This window comes from Mandrillus leucophaeus, unplaced genomic scaffold (assembly GCF_000951045.1).
Source record: "Mandrillus leucophaeus isolate KB7577 unplaced genomic scaffold, Mleu.le_1.0 Scaffold182, whole genome shotgun sequence".
In the NCBI taxonomy this organism is placed as follows: domain Eukaryota; kingdom Metazoa; phylum Chordata; class Mammalia; order Primates; family Cercopithecidae; genus Mandrillus; species Mandrillus leucophaeus.
In genome coordinates, this window is record NW_012101832.1 from 894,360 (window position 1) to 906,042 (window position 11,683).

Consider the following 11,683-nt stretch of genomic DNA (forward strand, 5'->3'; position numbering starts at 1 on the left):
TCTGTAATCCCAGCTACTTGGGAGGCTGAGGCAGGAGAATCACTTGAACCCAGGAGGTGGAGGTTGCAGTGAGCCGGGATCACGCCATTGTACTCTAGCCTGGGCAACAAGAGCGAAACTCGTCTTTAGAAAAAAAAAAAACAAAGAGGCCGGGTGCGGTGGCTCACGCCTGCAATTCCAGCACTTTGGGAAGCTGAGGCCAGATCACCTGAGGTCAGGAGTTCAAGATCAGCCTGACCAACATGGAGAAACCCCGTCTCTACTAAAAATACAAAATTAGCTGGGCATGGTTGCACATGCCTGTAATCCCAGCTATTCAGGAGGCTAAGGCAGGAGAATTGCTTAAACCCCGAGGCGGAGGTTGCGGTGAGCTGAGATCGCGCCATTGCACTCCAGCCTAGGTAACAAAAACGAAACTCCATCTCAAAAAAACAAAGAAAAACAGCTCTTTCATGGCGTCTTTACTAATCATATCACATGAATGTCAGGTAAAAGTATCAACAATTGGCACTTATTACAGAAGACAATCAGTGATATGAACATCACTGCTTTTTGGTATCAAATATGTTAAATATCTGGCCTGCAGGGGCAGCAGAGATATAAAGAAAGCTTTTTAATCTTTTGACCCAAAATTAGATTAAGGGTCAACTGTGAAAGGAGGCAGGCTACATGTTACCTCCCACTTATACTGTGGCTCTCAACATAACTCCTTAGATATGGAGGTTATCATGTACCTATTCAGCGTCTTAAAGATAGTGGGTGCTTAATTAATATTTACTGAATAGACAAGATACCAAGAATATTAGGTAAGCAATGCTTCTCCCCATTTACTGATGTTTTTTCTATGTTAAAAATGATTAATTACTGTTAACTCCAGAGGTGGGGTGACATAGTTGATTAGTATTATCAGGGGAAAATACACTAAGGATGTTTAACTCAACCCCACCCTTTTTCCCTCTTGGGCTTGGGCCTGCCTGCACAAAACATGCAATCTCCTCCGCCCCAGTCAAAGACTTATCTGGATAGGAATCTGCCCAATTCTGGGATGTTTCTGAAATTACCTGGCTCTAACAGCTTTTGTCAATAACAAAGGTGTTATTTTAGCCTCCATCTATCTACATTTATAAAGGGATGCCATTTATTGAGGACCTCAACGGAAAACAATAAATACCAATCTTTTTCTACTTAACAGCTCTTTTCCTTATTCTTTTTTTTTCTTGTCAGTGCAACTGGTAAGCACTAGAATGATAAGAGGAAACGGAGCAAGAAAAAATCTAAGTGCCTTTATGCCCATCTTCTCACTATACAGAGAGGTCCAAACACCATGTATATGGTAGGTGCTCAAGCTGGGTGAATGGATAAGCTAACTGGGATATTTTAAAGGATCAACAATCAAATGGCTACTTCTAAGACCTAAAGATATCTCAAAATGTGTAATAATTATTCTAAAATCTGTTTTTATAGCAAAAAATGTACTTAACAGAGTGTAATCCTTTGAACTTTCCACTAACTTGACGGAAATGAAGTTACAATTGTTGGCTATATCAAACAAAATATTTTGTGTACCTAAAATGCAAGTATCAATTCAAATCCATAATTTTTCTGGTCTTCAACTGACAATTTTGCAAATAAAAAATTTCATTCTGGCCGGGTATGGTGGTTCATGCCTGTAATCCCAGCACTTTGGGAGGCTAAGGCAGAAGAATCTCTTGAGCTTAGGAGTTCAAGACCAGCCTAGGCAACATAGTAAGACCCCCATATCCACAAAAAAAATAGAAAAAGTAACTGCACAGTGGCGCATGCCTTAGTCCCAGTTACTTGTGAGGCAGAGGCAGGAGGATCGCTCGAGCCTGAAAGGTAGAGACTGCAGTGAGCCATAATTGTGCCACTCCAGCCTGGGTGGCAGAGTGAAACCTTGTCTCAAATTAAAACAAAACAAAAACAACAAAACTTCATTCTTTGCATCTCTAAAACAATGAATTCCAATTATTTCCTATATATAGAAGGAAAAAGAAATTTTTTTCACGGCCCTCGGTTGTTGCAGCCAATAAAAAAGACATAAGCAGGCCGGGCACGGTGGCTTCTGCCTATAATCCCAGCACTTTGGGAGGCCAAGGCAGGTGGATCACAATGTCAGGAGTTCGAGACCAACCTGACCAACATGGTGAAGCCCCACCTCTACTAAAAACACAAAACTTAGCCAGGCATGGTGGCGCGCGCCTGTAATCCCAGCTACTCAGGAGGCTGAGGCAGGAGAATCGCTTGAACCCAGGAGGTGGAGGTTGCAGTGAGCCGAAATCCTGCCACTGCACTCCAGCCTGGGCGACAGAGCAAAACTCTGTCTCCAAAAAAAAAAATAAATAAATAAACCAAGAAAAGTATAAGCAAAGCTCTACCACACACCAAAGATTACAGATTATTCATTTCTATCTCAGGAACTTTGTATGAACATTGTTACTCAACGCAAAATTTAAAAATGAGTGCAAAAACGATCTAACAATGCAAGAATCCTTACTTAAGCAAAACATTAAATGCTAACGGTTAATTTTTACTGCTCAAAGCAGAAAGACTAGATATATACACAAGTGAAATTCCCAAAATTTTAACCCATAATCAATTCCAACTTTCTCAGAACTAAATCCTTATCCAATATAGTCTTAAGACTTACCTTCCTCTGTTTCCACTGGCTGTTGAGACAGAATTTTAAGAAGAACTGGGTTTTTCCACACCCCTTCCTTGGTAACATGAACCAATATTTGTAGGTTATTATTCCCAAATTCCAATAATGCATCATGTGACTCCTAGAACAAGAACAGCATACCCAGAAAATAAGTTAACAATATAAAAATTAGTTTTGCCTTTTCAACATATCTGATACACCTAGGAACTGAAAGAATCTATACTTTGGATTTCCTAAAAATAAGTAACCAAAAACAAAAAGACTATCCTTAAAGCCTTGTGAAATTCTGTTGCAGTTTTTTTTTTTTTTTTAAAGACAGAATCTTACTCTGTCACCCAGGCTGGAGTGCAGTGGTGTGATCTTGGCTCAATGCAACCTCCACCCCCTGGGTTCAAGTAATTATCCTACCTCAGCCTCCCAAGTAGCTGGAATTACAGGCGTCTGCCACCACACCCAGCTAATTTTTGTATTTTTAGTAGAGACAGGGTTTCACCATCTTGGCCAGGCTGGTCTTGAACTCCTGACCTCGTGATCCACCCGCCTCGGCCTCCCAAAGTGCTGGGATTACAGGCGTGAGCCACCGCGTCCGGCCTCTGTTGCTGTATTTTTAAAAAAAAAAAAAAAAAAACTAGGATGGGGCCAGGCACAGTGGCTCATGCCTGTGATCCTAGCACTTTGGGAGGCCGAGGTGGGTGGATCACCTGAGGTCAGGAGTTCAAGACCAGTGTGGCCAACATGACAAAACTCTGTCTCTACTAAAAATACAAAAAATTAGCCAGGCGTGGTGGCGCCAGCCTATAGTTCCAGCTATTCGGGAGGCTGAGGCAGAAGAATCACTTGAGCCTGCGAGGCGGAGGTTGCAGTGAGCCATGATTGTGCCACTGCACTCCAGCCTGGGTGACAGAACAAGACTCCGTCTCAAAAATAAACAAATAAATAACTAGGATGTTTTCACTAAGTAAAAGAGTGCCTTTAAAATGTTTTCCTGAATTCCTCCCTGGTAAAATTATCACAACAATTCAAGATAGGTCCTTGTATTACTGTTGGATATTTGGAGTTTTTGTTTTTTTGTTTGTTTGCTTCCTTTGGAGATAGAATTTCGCTCTTTTTGCCCAAGATGGAGTGCAATAGCGTGATTTCGGCTCACTGCAACCTCTGCCTCCCAGGTTTAAGCGATTCTCCTACCTAAATCTCCCAAGTACCTGAGATTACAGGCACCTGCCACCACACCTGGCTAATTTTTGTATTTTCAGTAGAGACGAGGTTTCGCCACGTTGGCCTAGGCTGGTCTTGAACTCCTGACCTCAGGTGATCCACCTGCCTCAGACTCCCAAAGTGTTGGGAATAAAGGCATGAGCCACTGTGTCCGTTGATTTAATTATTTTAAAGCCACCAGTGCTGCTTTCTTTTAAAGAATTCTGCAGTATTCACACAAGCTGCCTATTCCTCTAACAGGAATTACAGGACTATTAGTGACACAAATCGTTAAATAATTGCTTAAATTCGTCTAAAAACTTGCTATTTAAATGATAGGTGACTCTAAAATCTAAGTTATTAGCTCAGCAAACAAACAAAATGTATTTACCAATAGTTTGTTCATTAAAGTTCAAGTGTGAGGGAAAAGGAGTCAGAAAATTAATTCAGTATAAATGATGACGTATATGTCTCACTGTCCTCTATTACTACTGAGGATTATTGATTATGATGAGCTTGTTCCCATGTTCTAAAATTCTTGTTTCCCTTATTTTAAACTGCTGAAATTCTCTAGCAACGTAAGCTTCCATTTATGTCAACATTTCTTTGGAAACTACAAGCCAAAAATGTTCACAGGCCTAAGAATATAGTTTAGTATTCACTCAAGTGAAAACTACAAGATATAAAGTCTCCCCCATCTGCATTTGCTGCCTTGTCCATTTATAATATAAAATAAGAAAAATTAAGGGTTTTTTATCTTTTGGATTTCAACAGGGATCATGTCTTAACATTTATTTGTACCCCTACTACATTTATTTACTGAACACATGTTAAAAAATATATCCTACACATCTGATAAACCTGAAAAAGCTTACACACTTTTAAGCTGAAAAGTGGAAAAAGAGGCAACTATTTTATTCAAGCAAGCTATCTAAGAAAAGAATAAAGAAATGTGAGAGATTTCTCTCTAAAAAGGGTAGAGGATGAGTATCCCTAATCCAAAAATCTGAAATCCAAAATGTTCCCCAAATCCAAAACTTTCTAAGCATCAACACGATGCTCAAAAGAAATGCTCACTGGAGCATTTTGGATTTTCAGATTAGGGATGCTGAACTACTAAGTATAATGCAAATATTCCAAAATCCAAAATACTCCCAAGCATTTGAGATATGGGATACTGGAACAGTATTAATATAGTAGTAATAGTCCTAATTAGGATTTGCCCTTCTAGAATGCCATATGCCAGAACAAAACAACTGGCAGGCTTCAGAACACAGAGTGACAAAAATCAAAGTGCTACGCATGAAAGATGATTTTAGCAGCTGTACAGATATGTGAGATATTAGGACTGCATTACAGGGATTTAAATAGGCCAAGAACATGACAAAGAATCCTCTTCTCACTAAAGAGAACATTATATCATTTCATTTTGGGTTACGCATTCCAGAGGAAAGAAATGTTCAGATAATGAAGTGTGTCTGTTAATATGCATGTCTTTATTTGTGCCTACATGAAACAGGTCTAAGCTGCTACAACAGGTCTAAGCTGTGTCCTCGAGGAAGTGGTTAACAAAGTAAGCTCAGGGTTTGAAATCTGTGTGTAACTTTGGCCAAGCTAATTAACCTCTCTTCACCTGTCTCCCCATTTGTAAATGGAGATTCAAATAATCCTCACACTATAAGGTTTGTAATTTGATTAAAAGATACAAAACAAGTAACATGTAGTATAAAGCAGTGATTGGTACATAATTAGTGATCAATAAATGAATGACAGAATGCATTTATTTTTAGAGATGAGTCCTACTATTTTAGAGATGAGCCCTGTCACCCAGGCTGGAGTGCAGTGATGTGATCGTATCTCACTGCAGCCTCCGACTTCTGGGCTCAAGAGATTCTCTTGCCTCAGCCTCCTGAGTGGCTGGGACTATAGTCCATAGACCATGCCCGGTCTATTATTTATTATGCTTTTTATTTTTTTTTTTGAGATGGAGTCTCACTTTGTTGCTCAGGCTGGAGTGCACCGGCGCGATCTTGGCTCACTGCAACCTCTGCCTCCTGGGTTCAAGTGATTCTCCTGCCTCAGCCTCCCAAGTAGCTGGGATTACAGGCGCCCACCACCATGCCTGGCTAATATTTGTATTTTCTAGTAGAGACAGGGTTTCAGCATGTTGGCCAGACTGGTTGCAAACTCCTGACCTCAAGTGACCCACCTGCCTTGGCCTCACAAAGTGTTGGGATTACAGCTGTGAGCCACCACACCCAGCCGGGTACAATTCTTAAGGTGTTAGGAAGAAAAAGGTGAACCTTAGATGTAATGAAATAGTGTTTTGTACATTGAAGGTTACCAATAAGTATGCTACGAAGGATCCAAATATTGTTCCTTAATAATCGTGTATGATTTTGATAGCTTTATGCTGTGTAAACTTTGTTTGAATAATGAAACTTTTCTGTTGATTTCTAACTATGTCGAGGCAAACAAAACCAAATGAAAAAAAACCATTTTTAATACATCCCCTTCAAGTGACGGGCCTTTTTGTCATTTGATGAACTTAATACCAATATATAATAAGTTTTGTTTTTGTTCTAAGGTTTTAATTTTAGTTTGCTAGGAGTAATTAATCAGGTGTCTTGGATACAGAAAATTTTTCTGAGTTAAAATCAACTCACCTGCAGAGACTGAAGGAATGGTAACCAGACTTCACAAGGCAGTTCACTTTCAGATACTGAAAGCAGTAATTCAAAACAACTCCTACAATAAAAATGAGTAAGTATATAAAGGTGGTTACAGTAATAATTAGAGTATGACAGCAATACTAAAAATCTATTTTACATTTGTTTAGACTATTTTAAATGTTTTTACTCTTCAAAATTTTCTTCAGAGTTGTTATACTGACTGTTCAATCTAAAAAGGAGGAAAAAAGAAAGACCACAAGGCTTTATACTTACATTGTTGCTTTAGTACATTTGGTAAGAATATAATAAGCTCTTTAGAAATCACATTCCAAGCAGTTTTATTTTGTTTATTTGGGTATGAAGAGGCACCCGTATAGGAAAATTCTAATTCCAGTAGACAAAAATGGGAGCTCATACTACTGTCAATTCAGCTGATAAAATGATAAATATATGTAACCGTTATCTATAGGTTTCTGTCACTTGCAGAGGAAACAGGAAGACTGGCAAAGTCGTTTCCTTACCTCTGAAAAAACCAAGCATAAGAGTTTCCTTTTTCTAACTATTATCCAGAAGACACAGAAAAGAAGTAACAGGAAGATTTTTTTTGAGAAAAGAAATGCACAACTTGAATAATGATCAACTCAAAATACCAAGGAATCAACACCTCTCTAAAACCCTGCAGAATTATCCTTTACCCCTTAGAGATTACAAAAGGTAAAACAGAAACTAAGACTTGGTAGAAGGAAAAATAGGATCATAAAACCAGGAATGCTGGTCTTCCATACAGGGCCATTGGAGAATAGGAAGCAAAACAGGTGAAGCTAGAAAAAAAAAAAAAAATAAACCATCTAGACTAGAAGTCATCTCACTAAACAGTCTATAAGTTGAACAAGGTGATGCCCAGCTAAAACTGAATAGCTGTTGTATCTTTTCAATTTGCAGATGAAAATTACAATAAAGATGTAATTTTGTCTACTACTATGCAGTTAAATATTAAAACAACAGCTAAATCATGTTCTTTTTTTTTTTTTTTTTTTTTTTTGAGACAGTCTCACTCCCTCACCCAGGCTGGAGTGCAGCGGCGCCATCTTGGCTCACTGCAAGCTCCACCTCCCAGGTTCAAGCGATTCTCATGCCTCAGCCTCCTCCCAAAGTGCTGGGATTACAGGCGTGTGCCACCATGCCCACCCTAAATCATGATCTCTTTCTTAGGATGGTAATCTTATACTGTACCCTGATATTTTTTGCTAATAAAATTATTCTTAGTTCAAATATAATCAAATTGCAGAATTTCATGTTGTTTTTGCCAAGATGTTCTTCAAAGACTACCAGTTTCCAGGTATTCTGTCATTTAAATCAATCTATACCTAAGGGACAGAAATATATCATTCTCAGATTCCAAGCCTGAATAGGAAAAGAGACTCTAGAGGCAAGTTAAAGATGATGTTGCTTGGCTGGAGCTTCACTTGGACTGTATCTCCTGGCAACGTGAGTACAAAGGAAATTTTATTCAATGGTATGACTCTAATGGTGCTCTGAAGAATAAATGTGATGCCACTGTAAAGAGAAACCAGGCAAACAATACGACCAATGGTACTCAATTTTAAGAGAGATTTAAGTTCTTAAACTTACAGTACTAATCTGCCAAGCACTAAGAGGACATCTTCACATTCAGTAGTTAAGTATGGACGTGCACTGGCAAAGCTTTGGATGGCAAGTCGATATACCTCCAGAAGATACACAATATGTTCTGACGCATTCTTGTTGCTTGCATATTGCAATAAGGTCTACAAAATAAAATTAAAAATTATTTACAAACAAAAATAATGAAACAGATTGTCCTCAAACGCACCATATAGCTCTCCCATTTTTTTCCTAATAGATGCATATACCTTTTATTTGCCTTTTAAGGCTCTGGTTTGTTTAGAAGATTCTATTTTCATCACTTAATGAATTATTTCTGCTAAGTTAAAGAAATGGCATAACTACTCTTTTGATGTCAGAATAATTCTAAGAGTAGAGCCATAAAATGTCTAGTTGTTCTCACCATAGTTCTGGAGTTGCCATCTCTAAAATTCAATGAGTTTTCAACCATGTGCCAAGCACTGGATACATAAGAATAAGACTATGATCCCTGCCTTCTACAACAAGAGATGAATTATTCCTGAGTATGACTCTCAGTTCTACAGTCCCATAAAATCCTTTTTTTTTTTCTGTACATATGGAATTGATTAGGCTTCCAAGGGCTAATTCATGCTAACTAATTTGTAAAAGGTTAATGTTATATTGGTATTTTTATTTTTCACTAGCCCTGTATCTTCAACAAAATACATATTTATTTTTTATAAAGTTTATGAAAAATATTAACATACAGGCCAACGCCAGTTTATCTGGTTACAATGGGGGGAATAGTCCTCTTACCACACAGGGTACCCTATTCCTCATACTGTGGCATCTGAGAAGTTATCTGGCAAGTATGGAATCTAAACCAAAAGAAAATGAAACCAAAATAAAGCCTGATAAATTATGTGTGTCCTATCACTAAGAATTTGTCCAAATGATGGTGGAAAGCTGGCTTATGTTCTCCCTGGACAGTGTTGAAAAACCACTTCCAAATTCATGTTTGGGGACTCTCCTTCTGAGTTCCATGGAGTTGTTTTCTCTCTTGTTCATATATATCTTCCTTCTGACAACTGATTAGGTTTTGCCTATGCTTAATTGGTATATCTAGTTAAGACCTGAAGTATGTATTATAGCCTAACATAAGCAGGATACAACCTTCTCCCTGGAATACACATTCTGTCTGACAGGGCTAGGGAGTTCCTAATAGGCTTTTGGTTGGGGATACTTCAATAGGCAAGTCTTATTTTCAGAAGGCAGCTTTAACTTGAGTGAAATACATCTTATCTGAATTCATTACCCCAGAATAATGTCTTCAAAGATTCCTAACTTTCTGTCTTTGATTTTTCTGCCTGAAGAACTACAAATAGCTACAACAGCAGCACAGGATTCTGCTGGATTTTCTGCAGCTTTAGTTTCCACACGAATGGCCCCTGTATGAGTTCTGGTAACTGACTGTTAGCATCATCTTGATTACTTTAAAATTAAAAAAAGAGAGAAACAACTTACAAGGAAATATACCTTAGACCATTATACCATATACAGTAGAAGTTCTCTTAATATATTGCATTATCTGATCTTTGCATACCTGAATCACTATAGTCAGTTGAGCTATTTTTAGTATACCCACCTACTCAATTAAGTGTCTTGCTACTTTGTCACAGTCACTTTAGATAAATGCGCTTCTGTAATTTCAGAAGAGCATCATGTCATCACTTAATCAAATCCCTAATTTTAATAAAATAAAAAAACTGAGTAGCATTATAAACTGACTCCTAAGCAATCCTGCTTCCCAGCTGAATTAGTAGAGAGAGAATGCAGAATGGGTGTCTGTTATATAATAAGATTTCACCTAATCTCCCTTAAGAAATTTATTAAAATCAGCCAGGCACTGTGGCTTACGCTTGCAATCCCAGCACTTTGGGAGGCCGAGGCGGGTGGATCACGAAGTCAAGAGATCGAGACCATCCTGGCCAACATGGGTGAAACCCCGTCTCTAAAAATACAAAAATTAGCTGGGCGTGGTGGTGTGCACTTGTAGTCCTAGCTACTTGGGAGGCTGAGGCAGGAGAATCACTTGAACCTGGGAGGCGGAGGATGCAGTGAGGCAGTAAGCCAAGATCGCGCCACTGCACTCCAGTCTGGCAACAGAGTGAGACTCTGTCTCAAAAAAAAATAATAATAATAATAATAATAATAATCATTAAAATCTATGTTACAAAAAAATTCTGGTTTAGGTCAATAAGTTACTTACTGTCTGCATTGGCTAATCTAAGAATTAAGGAGTTTCAAAAATTTGTATTTAGTGCCAGATTTTATGTTCCTTAAAGTCAGACATTATGTCTTATCAATCTTTATAGCCCTACCACTCCTCTACCCACTACCACCCCCACAGGACATTCTCAAGTCTCACTAAATGTCTGCTGAATACATTCACCATTTTATTCATTTGACAAATATTTTTCAATAGATTATCACACATGAAGTGCTAGATGCAGTGGGGGCGGGCAGACATGTGGCCTATCCTCACAGAGCTTTCAGAATGAGTCAATACAACATGATGGCTAAAACCACACATGCAAATTAACCAACTGCTAACTTAAGTATGCAAAGAGAAGGACAGAGTGCATACAGATGGGGTTAGTCTTTCCACAATCCACCTGTCCACTTAGAATGCTCTTGCCACCAATCTAATAGCTTCTGACAGACATTCCACTAGGACTTATAGAAGTTACACAATTTCAAAGATTCAATACTCTGAGGAACTTCCAGTTTGCTCTATACTAATTTACACTTTTTATATTCCTAAATCTTTACCCCCTCATGTGTTGGTTCAAATTAAGTAGTGAGATCTCTTATACCCATTATAAGCATACTCTGGGTATGTGAAGAATGGCTGGAATAATCAATCTTCATTATCACCCTTTTTTTTATTTTTTAATTTTTTTGAGATAGAGTCTCACTATATCACTGCTGGTGATCCTCTCACTTCACCCTCCCAAGTAGCTGGGACTACAGGCATGAACCACTGTGGCTGGCCAGGCTTTTTTTTTTTTTTTTAAATGAAGTCTCACTCTGTTGCCCAGGTTGGGGTGCAGTGGCGCAATCTCGGCTCACTGCAACTTTCACCTCCCAGATTCAAGCGGATCCTTCCACCTCAGGCTCCCAAGTAGCTGGGATTAGAACTGTGGGTCACCAGGTCCGGTTAATTTTTCTGTTTTTAGTAGAGACGGGGTTCACCATGTTGGCCAGGCTGGTCTCGAACTCTTGACCTCAAGTGACCCGCCTGCCTTGGCCTCCCAAAATGCTGGGGTAACTACAGGCAAGAGCCACCTCACACCCAGCCTTTGTTTTTTGGTGGTTTTTTTGCTTTTTTTTGAGTTGGTATCTTGCTCTGTCGGCCCAGGCTGGAGTGCAGTGGTGCGATCTCGGGCTCATTGCAAGCTCCACCTCCCGGGTTCACATCATTCTCCTGCCTCAGCCTCCCAAGTAGCTGGGACTATAGGCGCCCGCCACC

General features: G+C 39.0%; 1 protein-coding gene across 1 annotated transcript in view; it reads right to left on the reverse strand.

Moving 5' to 3' along the window:
* Nucleotides 1–11,683, reverse strand: part of RLF (rearranged L-myc fusion) — a 77,956-nt gene that overhangs the window by 42,607 nt on the left and 23,666 nt on the right. Inside the window, exons 2-4 of the mRNA XM_011977648.1 lie at nucleotides 8,179–8,333; nucleotides 6,541–6,622; nucleotides 2,669–2,801 (exon numbers count right to left, since the gene is read on the reverse strand). Coding sequence (XP_011833038.1) covers nucleotides 2,669–2,801; nucleotides 6,541–6,622; nucleotides 8,179–8,333 — 370 coding nt within the window. The remainder of the gene's footprint in view (nucleotides 1–2,668; nucleotides 2,802–6,540; nucleotides 6,623–8,178; nucleotides 8,334–11,683) is intronic.